Below are 19,508 nucleotides of genomic sequence, written 5' to 3'. Positions count from 1 at the left end.
TCAGTTCTTTGCTTTTTTGCTCGGGCCTTCCTCGCCTCGAGTGATTTGCTTAATCTCTTTGCGCATGTTTTGTAGGAGGTGAGTAAGCTCACCACTCTTAAGTGCTTTTTCTATCTCGGTGCGCAAAGAGATGCAGTTGTTTGTAGTATGCCAATTGTCCTTGTGGTATTCACAATATTGACTAGGGTCTTGTCCACGCTTGTTTTTCAAAGGAGGCGGAGGTTTGAACTGATAATCTTCTGTGCTCAGGACTTCTGCAGGGGTTTTAGTTAAGGGAGTCCATTGTCTCTCCCTATTCTCCTGTTTGGCCTCCCTTTGTGTGGTAAGTTTGTTGATTGTGGTCCGAGCATCCTCGGACGAATAGTTCCCTGAGCCAAAATCACGCCAATTCTTCTTAAACTTTCTTCCACCCCTTGAGCCCAGATCTGAGGGACGGTTATGCGGTGGTGGAGGTCTATTGGTAGTGAGATTTTTTTCTGTTTGCGCATAAACATTGGCCATCGCCATCACTTTCTCCCAACTCTTCAGAAGTCCTTCTGTCCCAGATAAGACCTTTATCATATCATCGCACCTAACTGCGTACTTGAATTGAGCGTGAATTAGCTGCTCATGTACGTCCCCTATCTCGAGTACCTCCTTATTGTAGCATGTGATGAAATCCTCTAGACTTTCATCATCGTGACGCCAAATGTTCATTACATCTGAAGTGTCTCGAATTGACCGCCTTTGTTGGCTGAAATGAACTAGAAACTTGTCGCGTAAATCCTTCCACGACGTGATTTTTCCAGTGGGCAAGTTGTCAAACCATATTCTCGCAGCGCCAGTAAGGGTTTGTATGAAAAGGCGGCACCACATGGGTAGGGTCCAGCCTCCTACCAACCCTGCACTCGTAAAAACTCGTAAATGGTCGTCAGGGTCCGTCATTCCGTTGAACTTTCCCACAGTGGATGGGAGCTTCTCCTTCTCTAGCGGAGCCAGAGCAATTTCACTTATAAACTTTGAATTCTCCGCTGCTTCAGCAGGACGATGTATCAGGTCATAGTTGTGCTCAGTCTCTGTGTCATACCCCCAAAATCCACATGCGGAACACCACCGCTTGGAGGCGTGACTGACCAGGATCCAGCCACCAATTATACTGAGCATTGAATTAATAGTAGAAATATTTAATATCCAAGGTAGTTAGCAACATCGTAGTTTAAGTTCGATAATTAGTTTAACAAAACAGCGGAAGCATAAACCAAATAGTTTTAAAGATAGTCCTTAGTTCAAGATAGTTAAACCCAACACACGGGTTTTGACGAACACTACACATCCCCAAGCAGCAGCTCCTGAGTCACTGGTTACCTGCAAAGCATGCAGTAAGGGGTCAACAATAATGCTGAGTGAGTTCACTAGTTGTCCAGTTTTAGTTTACCAAAAACTTAAGTTGTTTAGATAAAGCATTTATAATCACGTTGTGGGGAGCTACCCCATCTGTAAGCTCACTAAACTGTAGATACCGAAACTGTTGACGGAAAGTTGTTGTGCCCCGAGTCAATGTCTATCGTCATTGACCATGTTGCAAGGTCTACTAGTTCACGCCCGATCTCCCCCGGTCACGGTGTGAGGTTGTCAAACCTAATAGCGCTATCAACTAATAACCCGTTCGCCCCCGGCGATTAATCGGTACTGTAAGCAGGGACTTAAAGTGATAGAGTTTCGTTTAGCATGGCTAGTTGTGATTTATAAATAATATCCAAACGTATCTCCCCCGGAGATAGTAATTACCCATTCTGGTTTCCCCCGGAGTAATGGGTCAAAAGTGTTTTTCCCAAAGTTGGTAGTTTGTTCGTGTCCCTCCGCGGGACGCATGCTTTTAGTGTGTGAACTCACCTTGGGTTGCTCGGCAGATTAGGTTACTTGTCAAACACGTTGGTCACCACGTCCTAACATGGTTACCGGTAAGTCAGGTTTGGTGTACAAGCAATCTCGTAAAATCTACACATAACTAACACGTAGCATGCATACAAGTAAACAGACATGGGGTTATTGGGCCGGCCCTAACATTTACACAATCAATCAGTAACACATAGTCCAGTCAATAGGCAGCCCATATTAAACACATTATGGCCCAATAACCAAAGTGGACAGCCCAGTCGCAACCAGGTGATCTCGAGTCGCAACCAGGAGGTCTCGGCTTGTCACGCTGTGGTTGCGAGTCGCAACTGCGTGGTCTCGAGTTGTTACGCTTATGGTTACGAGTCGCAACCGCTGTGGTTTCGAGTTGTCACGCTATGGTTGCGAGTCGCAACCGTGTGGTTTCGAGTTGTCACGCTATGGTTACGAGTCGCAATGCTGTCCTTTTCTTGTTCACGTGTAGATTCAGACTTAGTCAGCCTAATGGTACTAAGCATCAGGCCCCAAATCAGGAAACAACCAATGAGGTTTAAGAAACAAGTTTTCCTAATCTGTCTATTAGTAAAAATGGATCAAATCATAAGGGTTTTCACATCTTCAACTATCATTCAACAAGTTCATCCATATTCAACATTTTAGGGTTTTTAAAACATAACCATACATTTTTATGAACCAAAACTCACATATTTTAACAAGATCATTTTGCAAGGAACAACGAAGCATAGTTTGGTTGGCCATAATCATTCTTAAACTACCACTTGTTAGTCATTTTTAAGCATGTTGTCAAGTATTCATACATAAGGGTTTACACATATTGTCAAACTTCACAAACCATCCTAAAATCATGCATAACACTTCTAACCAAGCACTTTCTAGTTCACTTATTACACATAAAACACACATAAAATAATCACTAACCGGTTGTGAAGAAGGAGCCGAAACAAAGGAAAGGAACCGAGAAAAATGAAGTGTCCGAGTGATGATCTTGACCGTGTTTCTTGACCGAGACTCCTTGGCCGGTTGGATCCGAGAGAAAAGGAAGGAGATGAGTTTGGTGGTTTGAGGTTTGTAATGAGAGAGAATGGAAGGAGTGTGGGTATGTTTGTGTAACAAATGAGGGGAGTGGGGAAAGGGTTTGGGGTTATATACCAAGTATCAAATAGGCTAAGGGGGTTTCGGCCCAAACCGGTTACGGCCCACTCGAGACCGAGTGGCCCACTCGCAACCGAGTGGTTGCGAGTCATGGTCTCGAGTCACTAGCATAACTCATGAATATATATATATATATATATATATATATATAATACATACATACAACACATATCATGCAAAAGGTCACGTTTCCATTTAATAACATATATATATACAAAGATATTACAAGATATTCGTTCGGAAAAACCTAGAGTGTCACATTATCCCCAAGTTTTAAGAACTTTCGTCCCGAAAGTTAAGGCAGCCACTGCCAAGCTAGCGTGTTTCAACGGGGTGTCACACTCTGGATTGTAGACTGCACGTGGTCTACACTTGTTGTAATTTGGCTGGAGTCGACTAAACACGCTGGTATTTTAGCTTACACGGTAAGTCGAATCATACTCACTGGTGTGGGTATTTTGTTGAGAGCCCAACCTGGTATGAACCGATGCTCTTCTACGAGGGTGCACCTCGTCTCGATATTCTCTTTGGTGATTTTCTGACTGAGTGTACTCGTATCTCGAATGAGATCTAGAGTAAACCTCAGTGTCTTCGACCTGAACTCTGGATGGACCAGCATGTTGTGAAACATGAATAGCCGACGGTGTCCTGTTACGAGATATAGGTCTCCGTGGTTGTGTTTAGGGGGCAGCTTGTACACATAGTTGTGTATACACAACATTTAATGCTCCCTGAGATCTGACATACCAGGAGATTGGGGTTTCTCCTGGAGGCAAAATTGAACTCATAGGAATTTCCGGTTGTACCCCTGGGGTGACAGGCTCGTTTGGGTGATTATCAGCAAATTGTACTTCGTTATCGTCTGTTGCTTCTTCAATAAGACCGTCAACCTGAGTGTTGTTCACAAAATTTGGCCAAGGGCCATGCTGCTGATGAGCGGAAGTTTCTTCCATTTGCAAATGGAATCAACAAAGTGAATCAAAAACGAGAAAAATGGATGAAACAGAGGAATCGATGGGCGCCAATGAAGAAACACTTAATCGACCGGAATCAGATTAATTAGGGGGTTTGATTCTGCATAAAAGGGTGGTTCTCTCTCGCTCGATTCGAATGGACGGATCCCCTTCTCCGGTGAACACTGCAAAACAGAACACTATTAGTCTCGTCAAGGGGAGGATGGAGGTTCTCTCCTTGACCCGACTTCGACGTGAGAATAAGTATGTGTTTATGAAGAAGAAGAAGTATTGATGAAGAGTGTGTAACTTGCCTTTCATACCTGAATTATCCTCATATTTATAGCCGGAAGTTTAGGCGGGAAAACCTGTTGGTGAAAAGTTAACGAAAGATGCTAACCCCGTAAGCGGTTATTTTTCTTCCGTTATCTCCTTTGATCAGATCGTGGGGGCACACGGATCACAATCTTAATCAAAGGCTGGGGAGATGCCACGTGGAAAGTGGGCAAATGGAGGTTTTCCCTCAATTCCATGCCATCATCGTGATCCCAGGATGGCCTGGGGTGATGACACGTGTCCAGACGGTTATAACCGTCTAGTGATGCATGGTTGAGTCCTTCTAGAAGATCAAGGCCATAATCTAGTGTGACTCTTTACCGTGTGATGTCAGTAAATAATATCCAAGTCTGGGTATTATTAAGCGGAAATATCTAACTTAGGATTCTCATCCTTTGTTTGTTATGAAGGCGCAAGGATTCATGCTTTCCCTTGTATCGCGCAAATGTTGCTTGTTATTTTTCTCTTAAGCTCTCTGTGGGACCGGTTGCGCGGCCGCGCAAGGTCAAAAGAGGGCTAAGAGATGAGGTTGTGGTATGGTCCCAAGTACTTGATATGAGGTTTTTGGGACCTTACCCCTTCAATCTTGGATCCCGAGACTACTACACACACTCTATGATGGATGATGGATGATGGTGGTGGATGTGGGTGTTGTGATGGTGGTGGAGTGTGGGTGAAGTGGAAGAGAGGTGGTTTGCCAAGGGATGCCTTTGAAATGAACCAAACACCCCTATTTATAGCCTGCACAGAAGCCCGGACACGGCCCCGTGTCCATCCACTTTCTCTTTCTTCATTAATTGCAGTTTGTCTGTATTAGCCCCACATGCCCCCGTGTCCGGTGGGCACGACCCCGTGTGCAAAAGCGTATCTGTACTATCAAGATTTGCTTAGATTCTGCGAATCTTAGCGTTGACCACAACCGTGTTGAGCTGGGCACGCCCCCCGTGTTGGGAAATAGAAGCTTATATAGCTTTGTCTTTTCTGCAGACACCTGAGCACGCCCCCGTGTCCGCTGGGCATGGGGCCATGTTCAGCCTTCTGATCTCTTGTTTTTGCTTGGGAAGATGCTGTCGAGGGGTCGAGCATGCCACGTTTTATTCCTTTTCTTGTATTTATGTTAGATTTGGCTGCATTTTTGCTTCTTTTGTTCATTTACGCTCATTTAATCCTGAAAATACAAAAGGAAGACAAAATCACACTTTTTCCAATATTCGTACTTAAAAAGGGTTAGTTTTATGCCTCATTTGATATAATTTATATGTTGCATTTTACACACATCAATGGTGATGATGCTGATTTGTTTAGAGAGAGAGAGAGAGTAAACAGTGTCTCCCCAAATTTACAGATGAACAATAACATTTTCTTTCTTTTCCACTCACAACCACTTTCAACCACCTACAATCACTTTACATAGGTTGTGGCTAAATGCACCTCCATTTTTACTTTTCATACCTCCTTTCTAAAAATATTATTTTAAAACTTTTCAAATTCCATCCCTTTATAAATTCATTCCTCAAACTTACACGAACTCACAACCAATACTCTCTTTTCTTCTAAATTTATAATCTCTAAATCTGCAACTTGCTTGGGTCGGGTCTTGTTGCTTCATGCCTGTGTAGCCCCCTCGTAGAGAATTAATAGGGAGATCACAATTCCAACCAACCCAATACTGTACATCGTCAAGGATAATGACTTCAACTTCATCACTTTTTAATGGGTTTTTCCAACCCATTTGATAATAATCGATGGATTATCTAAAAATCTAAATTCTAGGTCTGATTGGCATGATTCCAATACTAAATCTTGAATAATAAAGTATATATTTTGATGAAACGAGAAGGTTTTATGAATGGTTTTTTTTGGTGGTGTGATGTGTTGGATAAACTGAGTTGTTGAAGGTAGTAGGCATACCCAAAAGTTAAATGTATGAATTACATCTGAATCTGGTGTTTGATTGACATTTGGGTTTTGCGTTTGATGCATGATGTGCAGATTCACAGAGAATAAAATGTTTATTTTTTTAAGATACTATGAGATGGAGTTTGAATTGTGAGAAATTTGAGGTAAAAGGTTTAATTGTATTTATCTCAAAACTTTAAGGGGATGGTGTAACCAGTAAAAATTAGATAAAGGGGGTGCATTTAGCAACACCCCTTTACATAATATAAAAATAAAAAGCACTGTCACGAAATTTTGGGGATGGATTATGAATACTTTAAGAAATCATCCTTAATCACTCCCAACTATTAACTTATTTTACCACAAACTAACCGAATCATAACCCATTAAAAACAAATCCTAATCCTAAAGGCCCAACGATCTAAAACCAATGCTACGTGTATTGATTTTGGACGGCTACGATTGTGACGGTCTATGTATTACCACGGACCTCACCACACGGAAAAGCAACCCAAACACATCGAATAACCTTCAGAAGCTTGATCAATTTCTCTCGTTGTGACGTCGCTGTTGTTCACCAGTTCGCAACAAATCCAAATCTAACATTCGGTTTACAATCCAATTCATCTCGTAAATCTCCAAACAATTCATCACTTGCTCAAATCAACCATTCAATTCGACTTCATTTCATGTTGCTTTGATCGATTGCAATGGCTCATTGGCTCAAAGCCGCTGAAGGTATGCATGATTCAGTTTATCAAGCAATTGGTAGCTTAATTTGACACAAATCTGCATTAGTATTGCACTCGAAACGTAGATTTATTTCTGTTTTACTGAATAATGAATGAATATAGGATGTAAGGTAGGGAATGCTGATTTGTAACTAATTATAGGATGTGTAGTGTGTGATAGATCATTGGATTGGAATTTGATGGATCAGATTAGGTTAATAGGTGTTAGGTAGTTAATGAGATCTGGATTGTTGAAGTTAGTATGTGAAGAACAGCTGAAGCTGGAGGTGTGATTTAGGGAGAATTATTATTAGGTTTTGACATCAAGCAAGTTTTTATTCATTCAGACTTATGTTTTCGGGTTTGCAACACACACACAAACACACGAATGATCACTACAGAAAAGTAGAACAAACACGGATTTATGTGGTTCGGTTCCAATGAGAAACCTACGTCCACGGCGGCAACCAGAAATTTATTGTTGCTATTGCTCTCAACTCTGGTAATGAGGAATTACGACTTACAAGTAGATGATGACATATGAATAGATACAGATTAGGGTTTAACCTTTGTTGAACAAGAAAACATAATCCAGCCATAATAAGAGATATAGGGCTGTCTTCAAGATCTTAAACAAATAACTGGGCCTAAGCCTCCACAAACCCAACAACTTACTCATGCTTTAGACATTTAGTCAACCAAAAAGCGAGAATAGACTAGAAGTCAGCGTTTAGGTTGCAGGTGGTTATGAAATTTTTCTAAAGACAACATCATGTGTAGCTTTCACAGTTGTATGTGTTGTTGAAGAATGGATCAACATCGAAGATCCTGAAAATCGAAGTAAGAGCCTTAGGATACAAAATTTACTTTGAACATTGATGAATTCGTTGCTTGTAGCCTAGTGGTTCTCTTCCCATGAGGTTGAGGATTCGAGTCCCGTGGTGGTCAAAAAGGTGTAGATTTAGGAGTAGGATTAGCGGGTGTGTGAGTTAGCTGTTCTAAAAGAAGTATTTTTTAGAAGATACATGAGTCACACTGTAACGGTCTTAGAGTAGAATGCGACTCGTCAGGTCAACAAAATAGAAGCAGGCGAGCTTTCTCTCGTGAGGGGAGATTGAAAAGTCATCTGCTAATTTATTGTTATTATCACAATTTTTATAGTTGTGCTACTCATAAGTTTAGTTTCTGTATTGATTGATGAAATATTTGAGATGATATGCTCTAAAGAAACCTAAATAAACTTTATATGTCAAGTGTCAACATTAGTGCCCTATAGTAGGGCACAGGGAAGCTTTCATCTCCTTCTGCAGTATGATTCGTATGACTTTGTTTTCCGGTTATAATGGCATGTCCTCATCATGATTAAGGGCCAGCACACCATCTATAGTAAAGTCAACTTTTGACCCTTCTTAAAATTGTATCATGTGTCTCATTCTGCAGTTGTATAATGTGAGCCGAGTTTTAAATGAAAGCTTGTGCTTCTTGGCATCTCTTTACTCTTTGGTACCAGGGTTTATTTTTCTGTTGTTTCTGTCTTTATCCTCTAAAACCTTTTAGGTAGTTTGATCTTATTTGATAAATACGGCTTTTATGCTTGGTATATGCTGCTGTCATCAAATTTATCGCATCTTGCTTTTGATATTAGCTTTTTGGTCATCAATCAATACATAGCTATATGTTTTACAGTAGTTTTTTTTTTTTTAATTTGTGGGCACACATATTAGTTATACATACTATAGTGAAGTAGTATGTTAGGATAATACATGCCTACTAGTCACATTATATGGGATTCTATGATCTTGAAATTTTTAAGACTCGCAAAACTTCTGGTATGTGTTGCACAGATCTGTTTGAAGTTGTAGATCGGAGGGCAAAGCTTGTAGTTGGAGATGAACAACCAGATTCACAGCCACCAGGTTAGTAACCGTATCTCTGGATAATGCTTGACATTTAAAAATGAATATGTTACATGTGCTTGTATGATGTATACACGACAGTCTCTCCAGGCTGTGTGCAGTGTTTTAGTTTAAAAATGTTTTGTGTTCTATGTTAGCAAAAATCTGGAATTAACTATGAAATGAGTTATTGATCTCTACAAAGGATGTTACACAACTATGGTATCAGTATTGTGTAACATATTTTTTTGTATTTTATCAAAGGGATTATACAACAGTATTTGTACACTTTGTAGCCTCTACTTCTGATATATACATGGTTATGACTTATTTATTTCTTTTTTCATGATTTTCCCGTTGTGCACCGTTAAGCTTCCAATGGACAAGGATCTAAAGCAAAGAGTAAAAAGTTAAAAGCAAAGGTATTCTAGATGTTTCTTGTGGGATTTATATACACACACATGCGAGTATTCTGATTTGCAAGTGGTCTAAAATTACACTATTTGCAGACTACAAAGGATAAATCTTCAAATGAAACACCTGCAAAGGTTGATACTTCATTAAATAGAACTACCTCCGGTGCATCATTGTCAAAAGTCTCTTCTGATAAAGATTTACCTACTGCTTCGACTGATAATCACGGGATTACAACTAACGAGGAGCAACACAAAGTTAATAACGATATATCCAAATCAGATGTTCCTGTGCATGATGAAGATACAGCAACCGAAAATATCAATCAAGAGGCTGCTCCACCAATCTTCAACGGTAATCATGTTAATCCGGATTCTTCAAATCTTGGTGAGGAGGTCTTGTCAGCACAGGTAACATTTGAAGAGACTGAAGCCGACAAAAAACATACCACTGATACCAGTCAAGATGTCGTATTGAAAGATAAAGGAAGTGCGATAGTGATCAACAGAGAGGGATCTCAATCGTTAGATTCAGATACACCTTCAAAAGTTAATTCACCAAAAGTTAGCGACATCAAAATTGAACATGAGCTACATGAAAACAAACTTGTAACTTCCCCAAAGAAAGTACAAGATCAACTTGAATCCCCAAAGAAAATACAAGATGATCCTGGTTCCCAAAACAAAGTGAAAGATCAGGCTGATTCCATGAAGAAAGTACAAGATCAGCCGAGGAAAGTACGAGATCAGCCTGGTTCCATTAAGAAAGTGGAAGATCAGCTTGATGAGGTAAACTGGCACCGTTTTTTTAAATTCTTTGTTAAAACGGTAAAAAAGTGTTAGCTTAATTGGAGACTGATAAAATGGGTCAAACTGGTCGAAGCCCACCTCAAGTGTGGTTAACACATAAAACCTTCTAAATCATTTTCTTTAAAAGATTATATTCTAATCAATGTTTTGAAAACCGGACTGAGAACTAGGGGTCTGATCGGTCTGGTTCACCCTATCAGACCGGTTTTGAGTCGAACCGGAAAAGCGGGTGGTCGAACCGGATTTTTTAAGGGTTGAACCGGATTTTGATTTAATTTTTTCAGTTTTACCCTATTTATTTTTATAATATTTACAGCATAACCCGATTCTTACATCCGATCTGACCGGTTTGACGGACCCGACCAGTGGACCGGTAAAGAGACCGGTTCAACGTTCGGTCCGGTCTTGAAAACATTGATTCTAATTGAAGTAATATAACTTTTGTAATCATAAGTATCTTATAAATAATAGTAAAGTGAATGGATGGTCCTTGTGGTTTACCAAAATTTTGGATTTGGTCCCTAGCTTTCCAAAAGTACACGGATGGTTCTTGTGGTTTGCAGTTGCACTTTGTAACGCGTTTGGTCCCCAGCCAACAAATCTAAAGGTTTTAGCATGTCCAAGTTAGGGACTAAATGCGTTACAAATTGCAAACCACAGGGACCATTCATGTACTTTTTGGAAAAGCTGGGGACTAAATGTGTTACAAAGTGCAAACCATAGGGACCATATGTGTACTTTTGAAAAGTTAGGGACCAAATCCAAAATTTGGTAAACCACATGGACCATCCGTGTACTTTATAAATAAATTTTTGGACAAAAAAGTGCCAAACCCAACCCATACAGCCATACCAAAGATTACCTTTTCTTAACTCGGACCTAGTTTGATCAGTTTACCTCCCCTCCAATCTGCCGCGTCTATCATGTTGGGTGCATGGCATACGAGGTTTTTATTGACTTTTTTTGTTCAATAGGCGAAGGGGCTGCTTGAAAGTTCAAAAACTACTGGCCAGTCAAAAGAGGCTAGGTTGGCACGGGTAAGACTATAAGTCTATGTCATCTTATGGTGTATATAGGGTATTGTTTGTCTACCAATATAATGGTAATAGTGTTGTTTCTATACGAATGCATGTGTAATGAGGTTAGTGTCTCTTATGAAAAAACAATAGCTAGAATTACGAAACCAAAGAGTGTGAAGATAATGCTTGTGGTGCATTCTATAGGTTTGTGCCGGGCTTTCATCACGCCTTCAAGAATACAAATCAGAAAATGCACAATTGGAGGAACTTCTTGTAGCAGAGGTACAGTGTGGACGCATTTATGGTCCCGCATTATGATATTATAATATTATTATTATTATTATTATTATTATTATTAATATAACAAAAGAGGGTGCCTTAGGAATAGTATCTAAGACACAACCTCTATTTTTTATTGTTTTTCTTTGCTAAATTTACAACAATGCCATCAACTCATGGTTTTTTTCTTCTTTTTGTGTTTTTAACCCTTCAACTTTTAGCATTGCCACTTAAACCCCTTAAACTATTTAAAAATTATTAATATAACAAAAGAGGGTGCCTTAGGAATAGTATCTAAGACACAACCTCTATTTTTTATTGTATTTCTTTGCTAAATTTACAACAATGCCATCAACTCATGGTTTTTTTTCTTCTTTTTGTGCTTATTTTTATGTACCTTTTTGGTTGGTCTGCGTTTTGTTCGGAAACGAGTGGGGTCAAATATAATACATTTTCACTAGGCGGTATAAATTCGAGTTACTTTATGTTTCGATTCCACCACACCGCGACGCAAAAAAAAACACTACTTTCTTACGTGTTTATTTTTAAGCACGTTTCGTTATAAATCCAAGCTGGTTTACATTTCAAAGTGATTTTTCTCGGTAATGAGTCAAGTCAAATATAATAGGTTTTCGTGCTTAGTTTCATGTGCGTTTTTAGTTGGTTTACATTTTGACATAAACTTTGTTCAAAAACGAGTCGGGTCAAATATTTAACGGTGCAAGTTTGAGTTACTTTAAGTCTCGACAAATACTAGTTATATATAAATCGAAGAAATGTGATCTATTCTACTTTTTAACAGAGAGAGCTAAGTAAATCATACGAGGCGCGCATACAACAATTGCAAAAAGAACTGTCTTTATCAAAGGAGGAAGTGAACAGAGTGGAGTCGAGTATGTTGGAGGCCTTGGGTGCAAAGAATGCAGAAATCGAGGCACTTTCCAGTTCCATGGACACACTTAAAAAGCAGGCTGCTTTATCTGAAGGAAATTTGTCATCATTGCAGGTTTATGCACTCCCAATAAGAATGCAAGTTTACATCTTACTCTTGCAGCTACCTTTTATGTTTTTGTTTCTGGAGTTAGTTTAACAATTTTCTACTTTTTTTAATTGATTATGAGCCCTTTTCTGACTTCTAGGAGTTCCCCTTGATTGATATCATACAGGCAACTAGGGGTGCTAAACAGGTCGTATTCACGGATTTCTGGGTCCAACCCGACCTGAACCCGCAAATTTTACACGAACCCGAACACGACTTGAAGCCGAAAATCGTGTTAGACACATGAACCCGAACCCGACACGAATATTCACGGGGGTTAACCCGAACGCGACCCGTTTGACCCAAATTTTTGTTTTTTTTTCGCATATAAATATTTTCAAAATAAAACTTTACAGTAAAAGAATACAAATGTATGTAATATAATTACATTTTAATTATAAAATCTTAAATCAATTTCTCTTTTAATATAATTATTGTAGAAATACCCACCCAATTTAACTTATGGCATTAAAACACATTTTGAAAAAAATTAAAGTATGATATAAATGGGTTAAACGGGTCAACCCGCCAACCCGTCGAGTTTGACACGAACCCAACCCGTTTAGCTAAATGGGTTCACGCGTTCAACTTGAAACTGACCCGAATCAGTCTAGACTAAACCTAAACCCGCGAATTCCATGTTAGAGTTTCTCTTCATTGGACTCTCTAGTGACCTCTTGAATTCACAGCAGCATTTTGTATCATGATTTTGTGCTCTCTTAATCATACTTGCTTCTTCTTGTTGTGCTTGATTATTTTGACATACCTTATTTTTCAATCACCACGAAATTAAACTGTTGATAACTCATAACTGTCTCCTTTGTATAACTTTTGTCTTTAAGCTTATTATATGACAATGTATTACATTTTACCAGGCAAACATGGAGTCGATAATGAGGAATAGAGAGCTGACCGAAACAAGGATGATGCAAGTAAGAAACCGGTTGAAGTCGTAAAGTGATGCACTAAATGCATCATTTTAGCCTTGTGATATACTAATTGTTTTTTGTGGTGTACTATGTGTCTGTGATTGTGTAGGCTTTAAAAGAGGAGCTTGCATCTGCAGAACGAAGAGCAGAAGAAGAACGTGCTGCACACAATGCTACCAAGATGGTTTGGATCAACTTCACTGTTTATTCTTTTTACAATCTTCTATCTTTTCATTGATGTTTTCAGTTTATGTTGTTATAATTATTCATGATAATAGGCTGCAATGGAACGGGAAGTCGAACTAGAACACCGAGCTCTTGATGCATCCACAGCCTTAGCCAAGCTCCAGGTATCCTAACCGTACAACTTTTGTTCGAAATTTTGAATTTGTTAATCGGTAATTATTATGTAAAATATAATCACAAAAAATAGTATTCTTTCAGTAATAATAATTGATTTTAATTAAAATGATTTAGGAGATTTTTTGCACAAAAAGAAGAGAACTACAAGAACCGCATTAAAGCATAAACACACTTACATATTGATTAAACTCTGATACGTAAGATGGTTATGTAATAGCATAACCACCTCTCTTTCTCTCTTCCACTATGTCTGTCTTGCACTACGTATAAGCGGTTATGCGGTTTTCATGGTTCTCTACTTAAATTGTGTTTTTATTAAGAGTGTCCCTTTTATATATTTATATATACATGCATCACTTTACGCATGTGACCCAAAAAAGGTAAAAACATCCCCGAAATCAACCCACTGAATAGTACACGGGTTGAAATTTCCACCTCTATTAAGTGCATTATACTTGCTTACTATGATATAATAATATATTTTGGTGCCTGCTACTTGTTATGTTGTCTGTGTAAAGATATCTAATGTCTGCTACTTATGTTTGTCATAACCATTTTTTTGTAACTGGTTTATGTATTAGCGATCTGCTGACGAAAGGACTGCAAAAGCGGTAGAACTTGAGCAGAAGGTGGCACTACTTGAGGTAATCAAAAAAGCTTTTTTTAAGGTTTTTCACATGAACCTTTTTCTACTATATTTAGTAAGATCATCTACTATCAGGTTGAATGTTCCAGTTTAACTCAAGAACTGCAAGATATGGAAGCTCGTGCTCGCCGGGGCCAGAAGAAGTCTCCAGAAGATGCCAATCAAGTAATTCAGGTAGTAGCATAATTTAAAGAATATATTTTGTGAAAGTTCTTATGAGTTTCGGCCTTCGGGTTTCACTTCCTTTTCTTTCTATACAAGCAAGGTGATAATATTCAAGAAGACGAGAAGAATGTTATTTTCATGCAATTTTGACTGTTGCCAATATCGTTTATGAGGGTACCTTGAAAATCCATTTTCTCAAACTATCTTTTTACTAAAAACAGCATATATCGCTCTCAGTTTTCGTGCGGAGATTTTGTTTACCTTACTCTTGTTGAGCTCTTTGGCTCATGAGTATAAGACGATAATGTTTCAAACTCTGCTATCACAGATTGGCTTCAGCAACAAAGTTTATAATGCAAGACTGGATTTTTGGAGGAATTGTTAGTTGATAACACTTGAAATAGTTTTGCTTAAGTTTGCTAATCATTGCATAATTATAGTTATCTGAAGCTAGTGCATCATATAAACTCGGTAATTGTAACTTATCCACATGTGAACATCAAGCTCTGAATGTGTAGATGCAAGCTTGGCAAGAAGAAGTGGAACGTGCTCGTCAAGGCCAGAGAGATGCTGAGAGAAAGCTGTCTTCTATGGAGGCAAGTTTCTCTGGGATTTTACTTTTAGCACCCCCCGGGTGCATTTTTCCTCAGAATCTAATCTCAAGTTTTAATGTTTGATATTCAGTAAATTCCAAAATGAATAACAAATTGCTGATTGGATATTGCAGGCTGAAGTTCAAAAAATGAGAGTGGAAATGGCTTCCATGAAAAGGGATGCGGAGCATTATTCACGCCAGGTATTAGAAATTAGTTTGAAATGTGAATTTATATCGTTTACGTTGAAACGTAAACTTATACTGACACGTACACTAAAATGTCAAAACGTAACACGTACATAAAAATAACCATGTGAGATAATAGTTTTTTCTTTCAAGCTAAAGAATGAAAATACCGGGGGGGGGGGGGATTTGAAAAATTAGAACTTAAGGGGGGTGAAAACGACATTTTATAAAGTTTTTAAAAAGTGTGAGGAGTGTAAATGTCAATTTAGAAACTTTAGGGGCTTTTTGTCAAGTTTGAAACCTTAGGGGCAATTATGTCTTTTCGTTGAAAGAGCATATGTATTTGTCAGCTTAAGATCAAGAGCTTTAAATAATGAAATCACACATATAGAGACAACCGAATAAATAAAAAAAAATGACTTCTGATTTTCTTGGCTTTCTTTTTTATTTTTCGTTGGTGCAACATATTTGGCATGTGGCGACAAATTAGATTGATAGTGCTACTGTGCAGGAGCATATGGAGCTGGAGAAACGGTACCGGGAACTTACGGATTTGTTGGTAAGTTAACAGTTGTAGTCTCCCGGTGATGAATATTCGCTTTATAAATGATGACTTGCTTTGACAATATGCATGATCAGTATTACAAGCAAACACAGTTGGAAGTAATGACAAGTGAAAAGGCGGCAGCAGAGTTCCAATTAGAAAAGGAGATGAAGCGTATTAAAGAAGCTCAGGTTCATTATTGTTTCTATTCATTGCGTATATTTTTATATATGCGAAGGTGAATATGATGGGCGGGTCAGGCGATTGGGTAACATGTCAAAAAGGATTTGATTCAAAACGAGTTGAAACAAATCATGCCTAACAATGAAATACTAACGATTTAAGAGGTTGTATGTGTTAGAAAGACTTTAAGAAACTTTGACCTGTTGACCAGGTAGAAGTAGAAAGAAGCAGAGTCCCTCGACGCGCATCAGCAAGTTGGGAACGGGAAGAAGACACTGACATGAAAGCCCTTGAGTATGTTGCTTTCCTCTTCCTCTTTTTATGAACATATTAAAATCATTGTCTATTTGTTCTACCAGAGTGTAAGTGTTCCTGTTTATTGACATTATATTTCCAATTAGCAAATGGTGATGTAAATCAAGTGTTGCACATTGAAGAAGTGTCACTTGATTACATGTGTGAAATTCGTGCGGCATGTCTTTTACTGTAAAAAAATTGTATTATATACATTTTGTGTTTTTTTTGTAGTAAAAATTTAATTTTAATATATTAATTTGCGAAAAAAAATTCGGGTTGAACGGGTCATCTTCGGGTTAACGCGCGAATATTCGGGTTGTGTTCGGGTTCATATGTATGACACGATTTTCGGGTTCGTCTAAAATTTTCGGGTTCATGTTGGGGTGAACCCTTGAATACAACCCGTTTAGCACCCTTAGTAAAAACTGCCTTTTCTTTTTCCTCATAAGCCGTCAAGTGAATGTAAATACCGTTTATTCCACTTTATGTATTGATGCATGGTCATAATACAAATGTCCTTTCATTTAACGTAATCCTGTTTCTTTTCACCTAAATATTAAAAAAAAAAAATTGAATGCTTGAAAACATAACAAATTGCAGGCCTCTCCCCTTTCATCACCGCCACTTGGTTGGGGCAAGCATACAGGTAACTTAGTTCCATTACCATTGATACCCTTTCTTTTTGTTACTTCTTGCTCATTTTAATTAATACATATACGATACAATTTCAGCTTCAGAAGGCTGCAAAAATTTTAGACTCTGGTGCTGTCAGGGCTATGAGGTTTCTATGGCGATATCCTTTTGCACGAATTTTCCTCGTCTTTTACATGGTAACAACATTGTTCCCGTTTTTTTGTGTTGCTTTTTGGGATAGTTAAATATACCACTCTTAAAACTTGGTATGATGCGATATTTCCCCAACAAAAAATCATAATATAGAATGTACCCATTTACAAACTTATGACATTTATACCCTTCCCTTAAAACTTGCATTAGGATGTGAGATTTTGGAGCGTAAGGAGAAACAAAAGGGTGTAATTGTCGTATCATAAGCTGTATTTGATAAATGGGTAAATATGAAATTTTAAGTATTTTGAATGGGTATGTTTGATATGATTTTTTGGCATATTTAAATGCAAGTTTGTGGGGGTATATATGAAATTGCCTCTTGCTTTTTTTTTTTTTTTTTTTGTTTATATATTTCGTCTCTAGATTTCGTCTTCTTTAAGGATATCCTGTCCTCTTTATCGGGAATTATTGATCTACAAAATAAGAAGAAAAAATTGTTTAAATAACAAAATAATCAAATTCCAACCCTTTTCTTTACCATGTTGTGATTGTTTTGGAGATAACTTATAATGATACGCAGGTATTCGTGCACCTCTTTATGATGTATCTGCTGCATCGGCTTCAGGTATCCCAGTCACGCTTCTATGTTTCAGATTTTATTGATCCGAACTAGTTTTGCAAGGCTTCTTGTTGCTTACGTAGATTAAAAAAATATTAAACCAGAAGATTTTGAAACTAAAAAGTTAGAACATGACTAAAGTTGAATTTATAAAATCAACCATAATGATTGAATGACATACATTTTGTTTTTTCCGCAATGAGCAGGAGCAAGCAGACACCATGTCGTCAAGAGAAATTGCTGAATCTATGGGACTTGGGAATCATACCTTACCCTGATAAGTTTCTTTAGCATCTCAACACTGCCATTTAAATTGCATATTTTCGGTTTTTTAAGTGCAGCCCTATATGTTATAATGACTGAATTACCTATATTTCTGTTATCCCCCTTGGTTTTAAAATCGGGATTTGAAAGGGTTAGTGAATACAAGTGCAGGAATTTGAATTTTTTTTTCTTTTCATTTACCAATGCCTTTGATGCGCATATGATGTCAGCTTTTAGTTGTTGATGTAACTATAAATAACTGTAATTTGTGCTAATGTAAAATGAGTTGTTCATGCTTTTGTTTTGGTTCGTGTCCGGGAGAATGACTAACTGGCGAATAATATTCCATACTGACAACTTAACCAATGACACTTCGAACTTCTACTTTCGTTGACAAGGGCAAACCCACTCGTATAATTATGATGGTTTTACATTTGATTTCCACCCTAATTCGCTAACATTGATGATTATGAGCAAAATGGGGGCACGTATCTTCCTTGTGAGCAAAATCGAGTGTAAATCTATGATATGATTATGCAAGTGATATTGTTCTTTGACAATGTAAGTGAAAGAACACCACGAATTATTATAGGCCAATGAGTCATGGTTTAGATTATTGAAATCCAATTTGCCTATTTTTTAATATTTATTAATGGTGGTTGTTTTTCTTTTAATTTTAGATCTAATTTATTATTATCATGAAAAATTTTATAGTGTCTTATTTATAAATTGCTAAAGAAAAAAAATTCAAGGGTAAGCTATTAAAGCAAAAGTTTCAAGTCTCGTGTCGTCTCTTTCAACAAACTCAAATTACGGCCTAATATATCACAACAATATGAATCCATACGTGCGACAATATCTTCCTTAATTGTTGAGTCTGTTGACACTTGTATATTCTGGATTACTTATCATAAATGCTTCAACCGCTTCAACCAAGGCTATAAATAATAAACCCTGGCATGTAAAAACATTCATTCGTCACTCCTACTTTAACCAATAAGACCGTCGGGTATACTTTAATCTTCCTTAACTCCACATAGGTGTCACATCAACCGCTTTCCTTTATTTCACTTCATCTTAAGGAAATGGTTTGATCATGTTAACTCCATCTTAGACTATTTTTTAGTGGTTTTTGGTCCAAAAAGGAAATAGAATTAATTCAGTCTCTTAACACCCCGTTAACATGTTAACAAATAAGCTTTTTAACGCCCCTTAACATAAGGAGGGAGTGGTGTGAAACGCCAGTTAACCTGTCATGTCATCCTTAACGCCTTAGATGTTAGAGTACACCCCAAGGCCTAACTATACTTGCTCATACTTAGCAAACCTTTCTTTAAGTTCACTCTAGGGTGAATACTCTATATCACAACTCATGCCTCACAAAAACAAACCAAGTAACTATGAGATTGTTCTTGCCATCTTATTATCCATAGAACGATCCCTGACCATGTTCTGACAACTTTTTTGGTCATCCAGTCGATGTTACAATTTAAGTAACCTTCAACA

General features: G+C 37.9%; 2 protein-coding genes across 2 annotated transcripts; one reads left to right on the top strand and one right to left on the bottom strand.

Annotated features, from left to right (window-relative positions):
- LOC110892383 lies at positions 1–4,001 on the bottom strand. Its single transcript, XM_022139549.1, has 3 exons — positions 3,796–4,001; positions 3,494–3,696; positions 1–1,055 (listed from the first exon to the last, which is right to left on the bottom strand). Exons 1-3 carry the CDS (start codon positions 3,999–4,001, stop codon positions 1–3), a joined length of 1,464 nt encoding a protein of 487 aa, XP_021995241.1.
- A 2,733-nt stretch (positions 4,002–6,734) lies between these two features.
- LOC110893995 (golgin candidate 1) lies at positions 6,735–18,299 on the top strand. Its single transcript, XM_022141158.2, has 21 exons — positions 6,735–6,974; positions 8,812–8,883; positions 9,235–9,284; positions 9,372–10,064; positions 11,060–11,122; positions 11,309–11,386; positions 12,186–12,389; positions 13,298–13,354; positions 13,461–13,535; positions 13,630–13,701; positions 14,296–14,358; positions 14,436–14,534; positions 15,044–15,121; positions 15,253–15,321; positions 15,818–15,865; positions 15,946–16,041; positions 16,245–16,327; positions 16,931–16,976; positions 17,062–17,160; positions 17,700–17,744; positions 17,945–18,299. The coding sequence occupies exons 1-21, from the start codon at positions 6,947–6,949 to the stop codon at positions 18,014–18,016; spliced, it is 2,190 nt and encodes a 729-aa protein (XP_021996850.1). The 5' UTR covers positions 6,735–6,946; the 3' UTR covers positions 18,017–18,299.
- Positions 18,300–19,508: the final 1,209 nt, after the last annotated feature.

This window comes from Helianthus annuus, chromosome 6, assembly GCF_002127325.2.
Source record: "Helianthus annuus cultivar XRQ/B chromosome 6, HanXRQr2.0-SUNRISE, whole genome shotgun sequence".
Lineage (NCBI taxonomy): Eukaryota > Viridiplantae > Streptophyta > Magnoliopsida > Asterales > Asteraceae > Helianthus > Helianthus annuus.
Note: the sequence above shows the minus strand (reverse complement) of the source record. Positions and strands in the feature narration are given on the sequence as shown.

Coding starts and splice junctions, on each gene's coding strand:
- LOC110892383 (XM_022139549.1), bottom strand. CDS start 4,001: ATGGAAGAAACTTCCGCTCATCAGCAGCATGGCCCTTGGCCAAATTTT. Junction 3,697..3,795: donor GGAGAAACCCCAATCTCCTG/GTATGTCAGATC, acceptor ATCTCGTAACAG/GACACCGTCGGCTATTCATG. Junction 1,056..3,493: donor TCAACAAAATACCCACACCA/GTGAGTATGATT, acceptor GGTATGACACAG/AGACTGAGCACAACTATGAC.
- LOC110893995 (XM_022141158.2), top strand. CDS start 6,947: ATGGCTCATTGGCTCAAAGCCGCTGAAG. Junction 6,975..8,811: donor TTGGCTCAAAGCCGCTGAAG/GTATGCATGATT, acceptor TGTGTTGCACAG/ATCTGTTTGAAGTTGTAGAT. Junction 13,702..14,295: donor CAGCCTTAGCCAAGCTCCAG/GTATCCTAACCG, acceptor TTTATGTATTAG/CGATCTGCTGACGAAAGGAC.